The sequence below is a fragment of the Aspergillus mulundensis genome, assembly GCF_003369625.1.
Source record: "Aspergillus mulundensis strain DSM 5745 chromosome Unknown scaffold_4, whole genome shotgun sequence".
Classification (NCBI taxonomy): domain Eukaryota; kingdom Fungi; phylum Ascomycota; class Eurotiomycetes; order Eurotiales; family Aspergillaceae; genus Aspergillus; species Aspergillus mulundensis.
Genome location: NW_020797892.1, coordinates 2567909 through 2587712, shown reverse-complemented (window position 1 = coordinate 2587712; position 19804 = coordinate 2567909). Strand labels below are relative to the sequence as shown.

Below are 19804 nucleotides of genomic sequence, written 5' to 3'. Positions count from 1 at the left end.
TTTTTTTTTTTTTTTAAGTTTTTTTTATAACTTAATTAAAAATGCCTGCTATAAGTATACACCTTTTTATTATATTTTTATTACTTTTTAATTATTTAATTATATTCCTAGGGTTAGAATACCTTATATTTACCTTTTTTTATACTTTTTAAGTATTATATTATTTATTTTAATAATATTAGTTTTATATTAGTATTATTTAGCTTGTATATTTTATTTTACTTTATACTTAATTTTTATAATAAAGCTTTAAGCTTTAAATAGCTAAATTTCCTTATTTTTACACTTTTTTAAATATTTTTAGTAGCTATTTATAATATATAGTTATTTTATTTTAGCTATTAATATATTATTATATTAGCCTTTTATTTACCTTTTTTTTATATTTTACTATATACTTACCTTTTTAATTTAGCTAATAAGCTTTTTGTATTTAGCTCTTGTTATTTTTATATTTTTAAAATTATTTTTAATAGTTAAATTAAATATAATTTATTTTTATTATAGCCTTTATTATACCACATGTTTTTAACCCTATTTTTTTTTTAAGGTTTTTTATGCTTGCCCTTTGCTTTATATTTTTTTTACTTTAATATTTAATATAGTTTTATATCGCGCTTTAGATATTATTATTAGTAATTATTTATTTTATTATAATATTTTATTTTATATTTTTTTATTATAGTAGTTAAGCCTTAGTTTTAGCCTTTACTTTTTATTTTACCTTTAGTATATAAAATTATATTTCCCTACCCTTTACTTATATATTAATAACTATTAATATACTAGCTATTAAAATAATTTAATTTTAATACTTACATACCCCTGCTGCTACTATTACTATTACTACCCCTATTATTATTTCTACCGCCCCTACTAATAGGGCTCTTATTAATATTTTTTTTTTACCACCCCCGGGCTTTATAACTTTATTACTTAATTTTTATATCCCATGGTGTGTTATATATGTTACTATTATAAAATACTAAAATAAAAATATATTTATTATAAATATTATAATAAAAGCCCTTATTTATAACCAAGGGGGTAGGAAGTGCTAGTTTTATTATAATATAAAAAAGGTGTTTTTAAAGTATATAATTATTAATATTACCCTAGTGGGTAACTAGTTATAAAATATTTTTAATATTATTAATACCATGCATGTAAAAACTAGTAGTCTATAAGCTTATAAAAATCTTACTACCTTAAGGGCGGCTTATTAAGTATTTAAAGTAATTATTAAGTAAACTACTATAGCTAATAATACACAAGTAGCTAACCCTGTAAATATTATTATATTTATATTTAATTTTACTTTATAGGTTAATACCCCCCTTAATAAAAATAATAATTTACTATATAAGTTAATCTTTTTTTTATAGTGTTATTATATTTTAGTTTACTAATTTATTATAATAATTTCCTCCTTAATTTTTAAACCTTTATTTAGTGCTACTTTAATAATTATAGTCTTTTTTTATACTAATATAGCTTTAGCTATTAAGTATATATTTATATATTTTAGTTTACACTATATTATATTACTAATTTTTTTATAAATTTTTATTATTTTTAGTGCGGGGTGTGCTACGCTTTAGCACTTTTAAAAATTTTTATTAGGGTTACTTTTATACTAGGTGTTGGTATTAGCGCCCTTATAGGCTTAATTCTTATTTTATATATATTAAGTACCGCGTGCCGCGCGGCTTAACTACTTGTTTAAATTTTTTATTATTTTTTATTTTTTTTATTTATTTTTTTTTTATTAAAAGGCCCTGCGGGCGCTGCTAATTAATAAAAATAACATGTTTTTTTTTTTTATAAATGCGCGTAAGTTATAAATATAAATATTTATATTTAACATCTCTTTGCTTTACGCAATTTATCCTTGTAAGTTTTTTTAAAATTTTTAAGTACTATAATTTTAGCTATATAAGCCTTTAGTTTTTATGTATTATTTTTTATATTATTTTATTTTTACTATTTTATAAGGTATTATACCTTGCCCTTAAATTTATAAATATTAAGGATTTTTTTAATAAAGTATTTTTTCTTACTATTTACTAGTATAAAACTAATATTTAATACTTAGGATAGGTTACCGTGGTAAGATTTTAAAAGTATAATATAAAAAATATTATATAATTATTATATATTTAGTGGGAGCAGCAGCTTATAAAACTATTTTTTTTATTTTATAATTACTAAAAATAAGCTAATAAATATCTTACTTAATTTATAATTTAGTCTTGCTAACTTAATATTTTTTATATAAAGTATAATATAATTATTAATTTTAAAGCTTATTTTCTTATGCTTTTTATTATATTAAACTACTATAGCTTTTTTTAACTTTTATAATTACTTCTCTAAATTCGCGCGGATTTTCTTAAACTTTATAATTTTTTAAAGTTTAATTTTTAATGCCTGGTCGGGCCCCTTAATATTAATATATATAGTTATTTTTAAATTTATAAAAGCTTTAGTAGGTGTGCAACCTATAAACTACTTATATATATTATTATTTATAAATTATATTATTTTAATTTACTATAACTAGTTATTTTAGTGCTAGTTAATATAAGCGCGGAGGTAGTATTTAAGAACTTGGTTTTATCTTTTAGTTTAGCTATTTATTTATAGGTAATATATAGTAAATAATTTTTATTTTACACCTAGGTAGTAGCTTAGTATAGCCTAAAATATACTAGTAAAAAAACTTTTATAGTTACTAACCATGTTTTTTAGTATATTAATAAAGTAAAAAATATTATTTATAAGGGTATTTGCAAGTTATTCCGCGTTAATATTTTTTAAGTATAAAATATATTATATAAATTTAGTATATATTTTAACCACTATTAAAATAGTGTTATATACACGCTTATTATACTTTATAAATAATAAACTAGTAATAAAGTTTATACTAATTTATTTTATAAGTGCCCTTAATAAGCTTAATAATTTTAATAATTTATATAATTTATGCCTATAAACCGTGATTTATTAGCAGCTATTATATTTTTTAATATATTTTTTAATATACTTGGTTATATTTAGCTAATAATATTTTTAAAAAATATTTATAATAATTATATTAATACCTTAATACCTACCTTAGGGCTTATTATGGTTTGCTCTTATAATTTTTTTATAAAATACTATTAACTTTAGCATGTAAACTTAGTTTTTAAAGCGTAATAAGCTATTATTTATTACTTTTTAATACTTAAGGTTTTTTTTATAATCTAGATTTACAAGGTTATTTTTTATTTTTTTAGATTTTTTATTATATTCTTAGGCTATTTAAAGTAATTTTATAATACTTAATTATAATTTATTTATATATAGGTTCTTGTTTACTATAATAGCTTATATATTAAGTTATAATTTAAACTTTAGGTATAGTAGTAATTAATTATTTAATTACTTTTATAATTTGCAAAGGACTATCCCGCCTATAGCTTTTTTTTTTTTTTTTAAAATATAATTTACTTTTTTACTTAAAGTATTTACCGGGTTTTTTTCCCCCGGGCAGTATTTAATAATAAAGTTAAAAATTATAAGTTTTTTAGCTTATCACACTTGTCTTCGCGTTAGGTCCTTAGTTATTATAAATTATTATAGGTTATTATAATTTATAAGTATTTTAATAAGGAATTTACTGCCCTTAAAATAGTGTCTTTAAACTTAAAAGTATTTTATAATTATAAGTATTTTAAAGTTATAGGTTTTATACCAGGTTTCCGTGTTTTTTAATTTATAAGACTAAAAGGTAATTAAGTGCTATTATATATTTTTTACTAATTAAAATAATACTTTAATAATAATATACCTTAAGGTGTTAGTTTATAACTACATGTGTAATTTAAGATTAAAGTATTATAGTAATAGCTATTTTATAAATTTAAAATATAATATATTAAATACCTTTAGGGCCTTTTTTTTTAGTAAGTATTTTATAATTATATTAAATTTTATAAGGTTAAATAGCGCTGCCGCAACTTGGCTATAATTTTTAATAAACTTTTAATAAAAGCCACAAAATCCTAAAAAAAATATTACTTTTTTTATATTTTTTGGTATTAGCTACTTTATAATAGTCTAGACTTTTTTTAGTTTTATTTTAATTTTATTAGTGGTTATAATAAAGCCTAAGAAGTTAATTTTCTTAATATAAAATAAGTATTTACTAACTTTTGTGTATAGCTTAAAATTATATAGTTTTTTAAAAACTATTTATATATATTATTTATATTCCTTCTTGTTCTCCAAGAAAATAATAATATTATTTAAATAGGTAATATAAATTATATTAATTAGCCTAGCTAGGGCGTGGTTTATATAAAATTAAAATATTACTAGTGTATTTACTAGTTTAAATAATATAACTTAATATTTATAAAGTTTAAATTGCGTTTTAAACACTATTTTTTACTTATTTTTCTTGTGAATTTAGAGTTTATAATACATGTTTTATAAATCTAGCTATATAAAGATTTTTCCTGTTTTTAAATAGTTAAAAGTTATGTTAAGTAGTAATAATAAGTACATATTTTTAATTATAATAGTATTTAGGCCTTAATAATTTACATAAAAATATAGGCCATTATTTTTTTTAATATAAATAGCACTAAAGCTCCCGCAGGGCTTTTAAATAAGTATATTTAATTTTTTTTAAGTGCTTTTTTAATATATTTATATAAAACCTTAAGCTTTTTTAAAAATAATAAGTAAATATACTTGCTTAAAGGCTTAGTACTAGATTATAACTTAATTATATAATTATAAGATTAATAAAATACAAGAATATTTACTTTTATTTTAAAAAATATATTTATATATTTATAGTATTATTTAGGTAGCAGGATTTTTTTAACCTTTACCTTATTAAGGTATATTATAATATAATTTTTTTACTTAAAAATTTATACTAAAAATACTTTAACTCCTATAATAATTTTTATAATATATTTTTATGCTGTTATTATATACTACAAGTATTTAAAATTATACTTTACTTTTTAACTATATATTTAATTACTAGTTTACTAATTTAAAATAGGTATTATGGCTAGTAGCCACGGAAATCCTAAAATTATATTATAATTATTAATATTAATAACTTTAAAGTTTTATTAATAATACTATATATTACGCGTAAAATTTTTAGCATAAACTATAAGTATATATCTCCTGTAAAATATTACTATATAGCTATTAACTATATATACTTTATAAGTTAGCCCTTTATTTTATATTAAGTAGGACTTTGCCTAGCGCTAGTTTATAAAATTTACTTTTACTTTAAAATTAATAAAAATCCTTGTATATTATTATTTTTTATTTTTTTTTTTTATTTTTATTTAAATTACCTAGGCCTATGGTGTATTTTTTTATTTTATATAAACTTTTAAAGCTTATATTATATAAAGCTTTAAGGTTTTATATTTTTTATATTACTAGATTTACTTAAAAATTACTATTATAAAAGCGCTTTTTTTTTTAACCTTTGCCTGGTAACTAGTAATATTACTTAAAGTATTTAGCATGGCTATAGTTTAAGTATTTGCCTGGGTATGGCTTTTTTATAAATAAAAAATTATTTAAATTATTAGGTTATTTTATACTAGTATTTACTTTTATACTTTTTTTAGTAGTAAAAAGCGCCCTAACTTTAGTTACTAATAGTTTTATATAAGTTTAATTAAAAAACTTTTTTTTTTTTTATAATAGTTTTTTTTTACTTGGGCATGTTATTTTTAATACTTATTAAGTATAATATATAGTTATTATAGCACTTTAGTTTTTAGTATTTATAAATAAAAAACTTTTTTTATATATTTTTTAAGATCTTTTGGTATAGGTGTTCTTGGTGCTAATTATTATTATATTTATAAAGTAGGTATTTCTTAATTTAGTCTAGTAATTATATAAATTACCTAATAATTTATTATAATTACTACTTTATATTACCTTACTTAATTAGCAAGTTATTAATTAGCACTATCTTATTATTAATTATTTTAATTAATATATTAAAAAAATTTTTTTAGGTAAATATAATTTTTATTTTATAAATATTAAATTATTCCTGCCTGCGGTCCTTTACTAAAAATTTAATAAATTAAGATATTTTATAGCTATTATTTAGGTAGTAGGTTAGGAAGGTTTTAAAGTATATTTTTATATTTAACTTTTAATTATTAAATTTTTTAACATTATTTACCTGGTATGGTTTTATAAATAATAACTTTTTTAAAAAGTTTTTTTTAAGTTATATTATTATTACTGTAACCCCTTTAGCGGTCTTTTTTAAAATTATAAGGTTATTAAAGTTTATTTAATAAAAAACTATTAATTACTTAATAAATTAAATAAATATATTATATATTTATTAATTAGCTTTAGCCCTTATAATTTATTAACGTGCCTTTTTAATTTAAGTATAAATTTATTAATATTTTTTTTTTTTTACAGCATTTTTACTCCTATAATTTTTTTTTTTTTATTAAAATTATTTCTAGTATTACCTATAACTTTTTAATAATTTTTTTACTATTTTTATTTTCTTATCCCTGGGCGGGCCCTTTATATTTTAATATTTTTTATATAATTTAGGATTTAATAGCAGGGGTGCCCTTAGGATTTTTTAGTTAAAAGTTTATAAATTTTTTTTTAGGTATATTAGTTAATTATTAAGTTAGGGTTTATAATTACTTTTTTAAAGTGTTATTTACTAATTTCTAGGATTAAGTTTATTACCTAGCTATTATATAAAATAAGTTTTTTTTTAAAAAAAAAAATAATTAAAACTATAAGTTATATTTATATACTACAGTAAGCTTAAAAAAATATAAATTATTATAATAAAAAAGGTATTATATATTTATAGTAGGAACTAATTACTAATTTTTTTAAGTTAAAGTTTAAAGTTAAACTTAGTATTTTATATATTATATAACTAGCCGCTGCCTTAGCACGTGGCTAGTTTAGCGCTAAAGTTCCTCCGCCCGGCGGCCTCAGGCCGCTGGATTATGTTATTATAACACTGCGCAGTTGCAACACCATAACAGTGATAACAACCTGCTTGTAGGCGTTAAGTAAATAAAGATAGTAGGAAAGCTAGTAAAGTGTTATTATTTATTAATTTATTTAAGAAAGCTATTTAGTGTTAAAATACTAAGCTAAATTAGTATTAAAGGGGGGCTTTATTAATTTTTTTTTAAGATTTTTTTAAAGCTTTAGCTAGTGGTTAATTACCTAGGTATTAGTATTATTATTAGTATTATTATTATTAAGCGGGTAATTTTAAAGGCTTATTATTATAAAATTTAATTACTAGCCTTTAAAAATAGTGATTTTTAGATTTAGTAGCTTAAGTAATTAAATAAGGTTATTTAAATTACTTTAAAAAACTAAATTAATATAAATTAAAGTTATTTTAAAATTAATTTTTTTTACTAGCTATGTTATAAACTTATAGGCCTAGTTTTTTATAACTTTTTAAGTTTACTAAATAAAAATAAGCATGTTATATTAAGATCCCTAGCAAGTAATAATTAAAGTAATTAAGGCCTTAATATTTTTATACTTAATAATTTAAAAGGCATGAAGTTTTTTTAACTATCTAGGCACTTTAATAAAGTGTAATATAATTTTTAAGGCCTTGTTAAAGGTGGCTTTAATAAAAGGATAAAATTTAATAAAAAAATCCTTAATAACTAGCTAAAGGCCATGTAAATTATAAGGGATATAAAAAACATGTTTTATACCTAGCTTTGCTATAAAATAATCCTATATAATTATTATAATATTATAAATATTAAAAAATAAAAAATTAATATAAAAAAAGTTAATACTAGCCTTATTTTTAGTAAAGTACTTTTTAATATAATTATATATTTAATTAAAAACTTAATCTATATTTAAAGCTATATCCCCCGGTTTTTTAAAGTAGTAAAAAAAAAAGTTTTTATAAGTATTAAAACACATAGTTATTATTTGCTATTTATTAACTATAGTTATTTTATTAATAATAATATTAAAATAGCATGTTTTTAAAAGCTTTATAATTACAAGCTTTAAAATTTAAGTATAATACTAGTTTAAAATTAGGCTAGTAATATTATAATAATCCAAAGCCTTTATATTAAAAAAAAAAAAGTTTTTAAAAATAAGGGTTATTAAAAAAAAAAAAAGCCGCGCGCTAGTAAAAATAGCTATTTTAATAAGTTAATAAGCTTTTTGCTTAAAATTACTATTAAAAAAAAAATTAATTAATTAAAAAAAAGGCCTAAAGGTATTAATTTAACTAAGGCAAGGTAGTTAATACACTTTTTTATAAGGTAGGTTTTTTATTAAATAAAGTTTTTAACGCGTGTTTAGGTGCAATATTTATATTTAATAATTATAATTTAAAAAAAGGTTTTTAAAACATGTTAGAAAATCTAAAAAAAATTATAAAAATATAAAAATACCTTTTTAATAATAATAGTATATATAAAATTTTTTTTTAATAAAGGATTTTGTGACCTAATTATATTAATAAAGTTTTTTAATTTTTTAATAGGGGTGGTAAAGTTTTAATATTTAAAAATATATATTTTATTAAATATAAGGTGTAAATTATAAATATAGGTCTTTAGTATTTTTTTTATGCAAGTGGTTAAAAATCCCCGCATTTAATTAACTAGTAAAAAAGCTAAGCGCTAAGCTATACTTTAATTAGTTAGTTTAGACCCACTTTTATGTCACGTGATTCATTACTTCGTCAGTAATGAATGAACCTCGGTCAGCAATTTTGGGTAAGGAATTATTCTTTACGGTAAATTGTACAACCCTAACGTGCCCTAAATCTAATCTGCGGCACAGCACTCCATAGTCCGTACGGCGTACAGTAAGTAGCAGTTCCTGGACAAGCGGCCAGTCGCCACGTGCCGTCCAAACGCCGAGTCCTCGGATCGAGCTGTGATTCCCCGGCTCGTATTGTACTAATTATCCAGTATCCAGCATAGTCAACATTATTGGGTGCTGAGAAAATGGATCGGTCGGCAAGTATGTGGCACTAGATTAGTGCTACTTATCTTGCGAGTGGCCACAGCCTCGACGGATATAGATTGGGATTATGCGATGAGTGACTAGAGAGAAAAGAGGAAATAAGTTGAAGAAGACGGGAAGTTTGGCCCCCAAGTTGTGAGAAATTATCTATCAATCAATGTGCTCAGCACCATGGCACCGAGCTCAGCGGTCCAGATCAAGCATCCAGAGCGAGCGAGGCGCAACCGTGGTTTGTCGGCCGCCAGCGGCGACTCTAGCTCAAAACGTGGCCTGACTAAGTATGGAAACTGGAATCAGGGTTCGACTCCAAAACCGCCTCGTGGCACGACGTGGGTGGGACGAGCGGTTCGCCAATGGATAAGCTAGCCTCGTGGGCGTATTATTGCTGGTTTGCAAGGTTCCAATTTGGAATTCCGGGGAGGCTGTTGCACGCCTGCAGTGGAGGGCGGGGGCAGCGCCTCGTGGTTTGGGTTGCACAAGATATCGCGTGCGCATTGATGACGGCCACTGGCTTTGCCATAGGTAGGTGAAGATGTGAAGGTTGTTCTGTATGATTACTGTAATATGGCGACGACCTAGGCCAAGCATTCATCCTGCAACTTTAGCATTGATTATGGCTCGGGCTAGTGGATAGATAGCCTCCCATGTTCGTTAGGAGGGTGGCGATGACCATCTGAAGAAACCCCGCCTGCCGTGACTGGTGTAAAGAGTTTGGTAATCAATTCGTAACTTTAGTAATCTTGTCGGAACATTAATAATGCCAGGTTTTGTAGTAGATAGGAGTGCTTAGGGATGGCGCGGAGCCTTCTAGCACGTACGGATTACGGCGCAACACGGAATCCGGGAATTTGCTTGAGCTGATCATCTGAAGGCATTTCGGAACCAGCGCGTGCATGGGATGCTCGGATAGTGTTCGACCCGCGCGGGAGCGGAAGGAAGAGCTTGAAGTTGAGTTGTTGATCAGTCAGATTTTTGTTGAGGCGAGGCTCTGGAGACTGAGTCAGTTGATCAAGCTGGTTGATAGGGGCAGGCCGCAGCTGCTAGCAGCTATGACTCTACGAGCAAAGAGGCTCTGTGGAGTATGAGCGGAGACTTTGATCATGAGTTTCCATTGGCCAATTCGTGTGCATAACGGGCGGCCGTTGAAGAGTCCCACAGTCACTTCAGTCTTCAGTTTCACGACTCCCAGTCTCAATCAACATTGGGACAACCAAACAAAGTTAGCCCTCGCGAAGTAGATGACTGTCAAGCGTCAACAATAAGGAAATCTTGGGGCGATATCCGTACTCCATTCCCAACAGTAGTAATAACGTTCGAGGTTTAAAGCCTCCTGAGAGGCTAGAGCGGCAGAGCCTTGAAGGATGTCGATCAGAGGCGCGGCATTCTTGATGGGGAATCCGAGATATCGCCCCGGCCACTGGTCAGGATGCCTTTATTCAATAGGGGTTAGCTCCGTGGACATACGGAGTATTCGTCGCATAGAATTTGCTATGGCAGTCTCAAGGGGATCCAATAATGTACGTATACGATTCATGGTATACTGTAATTCCTGTCGTCTGTTCGCTCTCAGGGAACAACTGTGCTCCGAAAAGGCAGTAGTAACTTCTGCGAAGTATAGAATATGGGAATCTCGACTCAAGGCCCGGAGCCGATCGTGCACATAGCTCGTGGTATGTTACTAGTATGTGCACCGACTTCGAGCCATCCACGTGAGCCTGAGAGGGCGCCGGCCCAGAGATTTAGATATTCGGTACCTGAAGTTTGGCTGAACCAGAATCAGCTTATTCTGAACTCCTGAAACAGCTGGTTTGAATGGGTCTCCAAGCCATGTGGCCCTTAGTTCGTTCGAGATAATATGTAGAAGCTTTCCCAGGATCAGGCGCTTGTTATCTCCGTCGAGAATTTCCGTTTCCGTCCTTTCGTAGTGCAGCCCTTCAGGAGAACCTGAGTCCTGAGAGGAGAGTAAGACGGATCGAGACTCGCGACTCATCCATGCGCTCACATGGCATGGCGCTCGTGGCATTATTGCGTGGTGTGACAAACTTGTAAGGGGCTGTTGAGGCTTTTCTATAGTACCATACTCCGTACGCAACTTGCCCACTCCAGACCCTGCCAAGAACAGCACCTTCCGTCCGCAGTCATGTCCACTCTGGCACTCTCGAAGCACTCCATCTCTCTTCCACTACTCCTCCTGTTGATTGCTAAGCCATGGTAGCCGACGAATATCCCATTCCCATCGGGCTAACGTCGGGTCGATACCGAATTATCCGAATAGCCCTCAACTGCTCCAACGATCGTGGGCCATAGCATTGCCTACTCCGTACTCTGTCCACAGTGGGCTCGGCGGAGACTGGAGAGTGCTGCGGACCTGCGGAAAGTGGCCGCCCCTTTGCTGAGACAAGATCTGCAGGACAAATTAAGATCCGGCCTCTCCGACCGGTCATTCCGCCAAGCTTTGCAACTGCTCTATCACAAAGTCCCCATTTTTGAGACCTGAATAATGCCTGCAGCTGTCAGCCACGAGGCATCGGCCGAAGTTGCACAAGGCGCGAGTGAGCAAAAAAAGCAACCACAAACAAGTGGAGGTCGAGTCTCTGCCTTTCTGGTCACAAAATGTTTCCTTTTTCCCTGCCTGAATCAGCCAGATACGTGGCAGCCGCTCTATCAATCGCGATCCTCCAATGATCGGGCAAATTATCCCTGGATAAAAAGGAGAACTCGTTAATATCGAGAGGCTATCTCGCTTCCCAAAACAGTCTCCCTAATTAGCGCTGTTTTCTCACCGTGTCTCTTGGTGAGCAATTTGCCGGTCCCCATACAGAAGGCTCGGTCAGCAGTGCTGCGGTAAGGCCTCCCATTAATTCCGTATCTTACAGCAGTACTAGCGCTGCTCACTATCCGGGGTTCTAATAGCGATCATCCTTACTATTGGCCTACTCGCCAAGCTTAGGTCTTCCTTCCTTAGTGTCCGTGTCTGGACCGGGGGCAGTTGCCAGACGCATGCTCGTTATACGCTCGTCGTTCAGGCTTCCAGTCCCGGGTCCCAGGATATTGGCTGATGGGACCACCATCTGAGACAGCCTGCTGCTCAGTCATACCCATATCCGGGATCTTGTTTTGACGTTGTTGACTGTGGGCGATCGATGGTCCTGCGTGGGCCGGCTGGCGCTGTTGAGCCTCATATGCGCGCTTCGCATTTTGAAAAGCGACTACGGAGTACGGAGTAGTCCGTGCAGTGCAGACAGTACTAACAAACGTCCTGCGGGCCGCGAATATCATTTAGAACTGATCCCGTAGGGCTGAAACCCCCGGATGCAGCACTGTCAGTAAGTCGTCGTTCCATGCGTCTAAGCCTCACTCAAATGACTGTTCTACAGGGATCAATTCCTTCCCCTTTTCATCAATCAACACCTTGTCTGCTCACCACGCATGCACCGCTCTAGCTTGACCGACTCTTGCGGACTCGCCCTGCAGCCCACGCGTGAGTCCGTCCGCAGGGGCCCTTCCGGCCCAAAGGAACAGGGCCAAAGCAACGCAGTGAGAGAGACTACCAGCCCTATATTTCTCGGCGTGAATAGACCCTCAGTGCCCGGTCATGGATGCAACAATATGCATATCCGCCACTTGGAAGAACGACAAGCATCCATATCCCGTCCTAGCGCGCCCGTTAAATGATCGCACTGATGATGTGGAAGCAGCTGAACAAATCATTGCCTCCGCAAGGCCCTTTGGCATCGACAAGGCAGCTGAACGGCCGGCGCCATTCGACCTCCTACTTGCGTCTTTTCTTCACTGCAGCCACGAATCTCCAAGACTAAACTAGTTGTCGGGATCCCCGGAGCCTCTACTCGTTAGTACGGTACTATTATGGCTACTGTAACTAAGGTACTCCTTCAATCCTGCAATCAAGCTAACGACAGGGCTGAGTCTGACGGGCCCACTCGTCTTGTTCCCCAATCTCCATCCCAATCTCCCGGCCACGAGGCCGTCGCTATTTTAGTGCCATTGTCAAGCAGAGTGCACAAGCCGCTAACGGGCCAAGTACGAAGCACGTCAGCCATCGGCAGGACGTTTCATGTCGAATGTCGCGACCTGAGTAAGCTGGACTCGGACAATGTCCGGCCCTATCACGGGCTTCTTGTGTATCAGAAACCAAAGTCACGGACTTAAGCCACCACTGCAATGCTAATGACCGGGATTAGTATTACTATTGAAACAGTTGCAGACTACAGAGTACACAGGATGAAAAACCTTACCCGGCCATGCGGACACGATGGCGTCCCTGCATGCTCATTAGTCCAGCATGCTAAAGCCTCATCTGAAGCCTCATCCAATTATCTTTAGGAGCATCGGTTTACCCGCGATGCCAAATCGTACTGTCGGGGTGAATCTATCCCTTAGGCCACCCATCTCAACGGCATCCTTTGATTCTTGCGATGGTTGGTCTGTTGGCTCTGCATGTTGCTTGGGAATTTGGAATTCCAATTTTCTGCTCGTCGGACCCGACGGCCCCTTTTCTCTGCATTGGAAAGATTAATTGGTCATTCATCGTGCTGATTGCGTGGCACCTGCTCTCCTTATTGAAACCGGGTACTCGGTCTGTTGCGCTCTGTTCATAGAGTATTTTATCGCTGACTGCCAATCGTTGTCCGCTGCTGACATACCTTGGCTCGTTTCAGAAGTACTCACTGCAACGATGGGCTGATGCAGGTGGTTGATCTTTGCATCTTCGCCACCTTACGAGTTCTGTATTCTGTCCTCAATTGACGGCTTCCGCATAGGAACTTGGCAGAAGGTACTACCTACCTCACACCCACCGGCCTATCACTATGTTTGGGCAAAGGAAGGGTGAATTATGCCGTAGAGCATGGACAGTCCAACAATCGCCAACGCTACTCTCTCATATCTCTCCCTATCTTGTCCAATCAAGTACCAGGTCAGATCTAGATTAACACGTGGACTTACAGATCTAGAAACACGCCCTGGCCTATCCATCCTTGTCCCATTTTGCAAGGTACCAGGGAAATATTCGCGAGTCAAGACCCGACGGAGGCATTCACGAAGCAACTTAGACGGTTCAGATAGGCAGGTTGGTTGGTACTGCTGGTATTAAATAGCTCTCGTCGTTAATTCAGACTGCTTCGTTCATTAGAAATCTGGCAGCTATACTGGCATAAAACTATACGTTTTACACACTGCAGACAAGTGCTGCGCTTTATTATACTTGATTCCCTAACTTCTTGTCTACTTAGCGTAGATTCTACGGAAAGAATATCAGATATATGGCTCTTCGATTCAGGGCTAGCGGTAAAGCTGAGCTTGGTAGGTACCTAAAGTATATGCAGTGCACTGAAAGTACAAGTTCACCCTTGTTCAGGACGGCATAGAGAGATGTACAAAATCAATACCTGCGGCCTAGCCTTCAGCAGGGAATATTTTTATCTCGTTATGTATTCGCTTGCAAGATCATCAGGTTGCAAATAACTAGTATGCTACGGTGAATAAAGATATCAAATCAACTAGTAAAGGGCCGTCTGGTCGTAATTCAGATCGCAAGCATGCGGATGCTGGAGGCAGTACTTCGGAACCAAGGTGGCAGCCATGACGCCGTTCGCAACGAGGTACTCGCGGAAGTTGAGGATGCGCTGGGTGAAAAGCGTCGTGCGCTTGTTGCCATTCGCGTCGCGGTTTCCTGACCAGACGAGCTCTGCCAGGGCTGCAGCACGGGGCCAGAACAGGTTGGAGACGTTGACGTCGTCGACCTGTTCGGACCAGAGCGGTGCGGTGGCGCCGATGACGTGCTCTGCTTGGGCGTCGGTGAGGTTGAGGGTGAAGTCGTAGTTGTAGATGCGCTGCCATGTCTTGTAAGGGGCGCACCAGGACCCGCCGATGCCGCCGTAGTTGAAGTTGGGGGTGTCGGGGGTCGGGTTATCCTGCACGTTATATCTGTCGTCGTTGGTGACATAGCCTCCCCGGCCGCAGTCGAGATACATGAAATCTGAGGAAGAAACGATCACGTCGTAGCCGCGCTCGGTGAGCTTGTCAATGTTTTCGAGGCCGTTGTTCCAGCTTTGCATGACGATGTCTGTTGGGACGTCGTCGGCGTGCTCGGTGTTGAGGACAACGTCTTCCCACATGATTAGGCGTCGGGACTCGCTGACACTCTCAAAGATTGGTACGGCGGTGTCGATCCAGTGCTGCATGAGGTCGTTGTATGTACGCGAAGGATCCTCCTGGAACCATTCGGTAACGTACGAGCTGAAGTTGTAACAGTTTGGCTGGATCTCGTCGCCACCAACGTGGAACCAGTTATCGTCGAAGATGCCCGAAAGCTCTTCGTACACATTTCGGACGACTTCATAAGTCTTGGGGTTGATGATATCGAGCTGTCCGGGGTTCGGCTGGACTGCAGTATGCAACGGCCAGTTATCATTGGACCACCAGGAATTCGCACAAGCCACGATCTCAGGGTCAACTTGCTGCCATCCAGATGCGGAGTGAGCGGGCATGTCGACTTCGGGAATCACACGGATTGCACGAGCGCGGGCATATGCAACAACATTGCGCAGATCATCGTGTGAGTAGGTCTCACGGGTGGAGTATGCGTCCTTGGTCATCTGCGGGTAGGCGTCGATGTGCACAGGCCATGACTGGGTGTCGTCCAAATGCCAATGGAGGACGTTGAGCTTCGACAGTGCCATTCCATCCAGTTGCTCGTAGAGCTTGGGCACAGAGATGAAATTGCGACCAGTATCAACCATGATTCCGCGGTACGGATAGAGAGGCGCATCCTCAATGTGAACCGGCTGCTCAATAATCAGTCTTCCATGCCCGTCCGAAATGACCAACTGCTGGAGTGTAGTGAAAGCGTGGAGAGCGCCCCAGACGGTCTTCGCGGTGATCTCAATCGCTCCCGAGCCATCTTTAGCGTCAAGAGTATAGGATTCGTCCACCCCGTGCTGTAAATCGGCATTCCAATCCTCGACATCCACATCGACGAAGCGCAGCGGCACTGCGTCGCGCTTCCTTTTAGCAGCAGCACTTGCAGAGGCACTAGCAGATGGAGTCGAGGTCGGAAACTCGTCGAATTTAGGAATGGGTGCTTCGACTCCGGCGGGGGTCCAATCTAGCGAAATAATTGTTTCCCAGGTGCGATCCCACGCATTTGTGAGGACGCTATCTTCTGTATCTCGTTCGGCACGCAAAGTGACATCCGACAGTGGTTTTGGGCCCGAATTGCCCCAAGTAATGTTGCGCGGAGCTGGGAGAGGGTTAACCTGGACGGCGGCGATCGTGGAAGCCACCGCGAGCAGCGCGGCGTAAAGGCGGGCGTAGGTCATGATCTTTTAGAGATAAGAACACATAAACAGTCGTAAATTCGGAATCAGAGAAAGAGAGAGAGATCGAGTGTTGAAAAGGAGAGTTCTAAAGTTGAGATGCAGGTCAGAGTCCGGCGCTGCAGATCAACCGATCGGCGGCCTTTATACAAACACCCTGCCTCGTCCTCTTTGAAACTTCCCTTGATCAACAATCCTTGGACATTCCTCATCACGCGAGAAATGCTCACTCCACTTGTTCAATCTCCAAGCAAGGCGCTACTCCTCCGAGTCTGAATACTCTCCATCTCCAAGTCTCTATCTTATCGCATGTGAGGTCAAGAAAGCCACCGAAGCTAACAGCCTCGCTGCCAACTCCAACTGGTCAGTACTCTTCTTTAGCTCAGGGCTTGCAAGCCAACAATGCTTCTGTTCCATCGCCGGCGCGATTAATGTTACATCAGATCACTCTTGGAGTCGGAGTCAAAGAATCGTCTGCCCCCTAAACCAGTTCGTCTCGTATTCTGGGCTTGGCTGCTACACCATCTTTATCACCAAGATGATCAAGGTCACTTTCAACTTACTAAAGTGATATTCATGGCCTGCTATCGGTCGCTTCTTCTCCATTCTTTGGTAGTCCGGAGTTGCGCCTTGATTAACAGAGCTCAGGGAAGCTTCGGAGAGCTGATCGCCTGATGTCGCCTGATGTTGAATCGTCGATCTACTTCTCGCATCACGACGAAAACCCCACGTTGAACTATAATAAACAACCATCACTCGGACCATGGGACATTCCGCTTTGATACCATGGCTTGGTGCCGGGAATGGCATGCTCCCGCGGCCACCCTGCACATCGAGATTCCAGAAACCGCGGAGCATAACTTCGAGATCCAATTGCTCTCTATCCAATGGTCCAATCCGGTTCTCAGACAAGGATACTCCGTAGCAGCCACGGAGAATAAAACGCACGAGCTCAGGCCAGTTTCCCCGCGCATGGTTGTAAAGCTCCTTGGAGCTCGTGCGTACACGCGACACGGGCTCATGCAAGACGAAAACAATCTAGGGACCCCGAGTAATCCCTTGTCAACGGTGTAACCTTTGTTATTTGACATATTGGAACGAACGACAACAAACCACCGACCTCGCGTTATCGTTATGGTGAAGCGAGATTCTCCCATCCAACCACTTTTTCTGGCGGAATAAAACGTGGGGTCATCATCTGCATTACCTCGCGGCTACTGCGACGCACTGACATTATTAGACGGGTACTATCCTTTTCTCGAGCAGAAAAATCAAGCTATTCCGGAAAGACGCGCACCTACAGCCATGGCCCACTCTGTCTTTACATACACTGAGAGCTTGTGAACGACCAGTACAAGCCTCGTGACTCGATGGTTCCAGCCAATACCAGATCCTCGGGCATCAATGACGGATAGCTGGACAACTACATGAGTGAGGTCAGGAAGTAAGGCTCTGGTGCTATGGTATCTTCTTCTTCGGCCGTTAACTATCTCGTGATCAGGTTTTTAACAGGTTCATTGCGATTCCAACTTTCTCTCCAACTCGATACTCTCACTAAAAGCATCTTTCAAGGCTGCTGCTTCCTCCGACGAAGGTGCAACGCACGGCCTGCGCGGCTGCTGTCCGTATCCGCGATAGGATTGCAGTGCGCTCTTGACCGCCACAAACCCGCCCTTGATAGCGAGCCAGTCCGCACGAGCCACGATAGCCTGGATCTTCTGGGCTTCCTCGACGCGACCGGCACGATAAAGTTCCATAATTTGAACGCATGCGCGGGGTATGAGATTCGCCGTACCGGCGATAACGCCCGCACCTCCCCCAATAAGAGTCTGAAGAGTGAAATCACACGAGCCGCCGAACGTGAGGAACGAAGATCCAGCCTGCGAAGCAATACGGGTGAGCTTACCGGTGTTGCCGCAGGTGAGTTTCGTGCCGATAATGTTAGGGTGTGAAGACAGGGCGATGATATCGTCAGATGAGAGGTCGAGCCCGGCAGATGCGCCAGGGAAATTGTAGATGAGGACGGGGATTGGAGAAGCGTCTGCGACGGCGCGGAAGTGATCGAGTAAAGCAGCCGATGAGACAAGACCCTTGTAGTAGCTTGGTGGGAGGACTAGGACATAGTCACCGCCAGCCGCCGCAGCGTCTTTGCTGAGGTTGATAGTCTCCCGAGTGGAGGGCGCACCGGTGCCGACAATCACGGGCATGGAAGTCGCGCCAACAGAGTCAAGGGCGCGACGGGTCGCAGATGTGATGGTGTTGCGCTCTTCGCGGTCGAGGTGGACTGCCTCGCCATTGCTTCCTTGCACGACAATACCGGCGACCCCAGATTTTGCGAGGTAGGCGGCATGTTTTTCGACGGTGGCGACGTCCACATCTTCGTTCTCAGCGAAGAACGCGACAGTAGGGACGTAGACACCAGGGACGAGAGGACGATTGACCATGGCCTACTCAAAGCTGTTAGACCTGCTGGTGAGGTAGGCATACCATTTGAAGACTTACTGCGGTTATAGAAGCTGTGAGGGAAAAGATTGGAAAAAGCGAGGAGAGACGGAGAAGAAAATGGAGAGCTGAACAGGAATGCTCGGGGAGGTAGAAGGGTTTAAAAAAGGGAGGAGGCCATGGAGCTTGGAATGCGAGTCCGAAGAGGGGCGAGCAGACGACCGGATCTGGAAGACTGAAGCTGCTCTCATCGCTGGTCGCTGGTGGTCCGTATCCAGCTTCTCGGCCTTACCCCCACGCAACCCCACACAGAGAGGGTCTTCTCCATCCAGACTTCTTCTTTTGCTTCATATCTTCGTCAGGATGGAAACGTGCCTGCCTCTCGGAATTGCCGTTGCTGTTGCCCCCACGTCCTCTTATCCTGCGCTGGCTCTCCAATCAACAAGCAACTAAGATGTTCCTCCCAAATCGAAACGTCGAGAGGCCGTTGGTGAGGTTTGAGCGACGCAGCGCCAGTTCTTCCCCAGTCAATTCCAGCCGGTTATTGAAATCTTTAGTTTGACGCCTGCTGCCTTTTTCCGAAAGAACAAACTCAAGATGGTGAGACCGGATCAACTCCGGTGACTGGTGGGACAAACTACGAGTACCCTCTCCCATCGTATAGTACCTATTGTACTACATTTTTGAGAACAATGAACTCCAGAGCTGCAACTAACAAGTAACTGAAATAGACGTGATACGATTCCACAAGACTCAACGCCTCCCATGCATCAATCCACGTGTGTTGCTCGGCATGAGCAGCATCGAGCTTCGTCAAATCGTCAATCATACCCCGGAATGTCGGGTGCTCTATGGAGTACTCCACCTTCATCGGTCACATCTCCGAATGGGTCCTGGTCCTCGTGAGCTTCATTGATCCCTCAAATCACACTGGCACACGCATTGCCACCCCCGCCCCCATC

At 37.3% G+C, this 19804-nt stretch overlaps 2 protein-coding genes across 2 annotated transcripts; both read right to left on the bottom strand.

Annotated features, from left to right (window-relative positions):
- Positions 1-14582: 14582 nt before the first annotated feature.
- DSM5745_05255 (beta-N-acetylhexosaminidase) lies at positions 14583-16403 on the bottom strand (the record flags this gene model as incomplete). The annotated part of the gene is made up of 1 exon (XM_026747271.1): positions 14583-16403. The coding sequence occupies one exon, from the start codon at positions 16401-16403 to the stop codon at positions 14583-14585; it is 1821 nt and encodes a 606-aa protein (XP_026604751.1).
- Positions 16404-16881: 478 nt separating this feature from the next.
- Positions 16882-18844, bottom strand: DSM5745_05254 (dihydrodipicolinate synthase family protein; the record flags this gene model as incomplete). Its single annotated transcript, XM_026747270.1, has 4 exons — positions 16882-16925; positions 16964-17438; positions 17702-17823; positions 17956-18844. The coding sequence occupies 4 exons, from the start codon at positions 18842-18844 to the stop codon at positions 16882-16884; spliced, it is 1530 nt and encodes a 509-aa protein (XP_026604750.1).
- Positions 18845-19804: the final 960 nt, after the last annotated feature.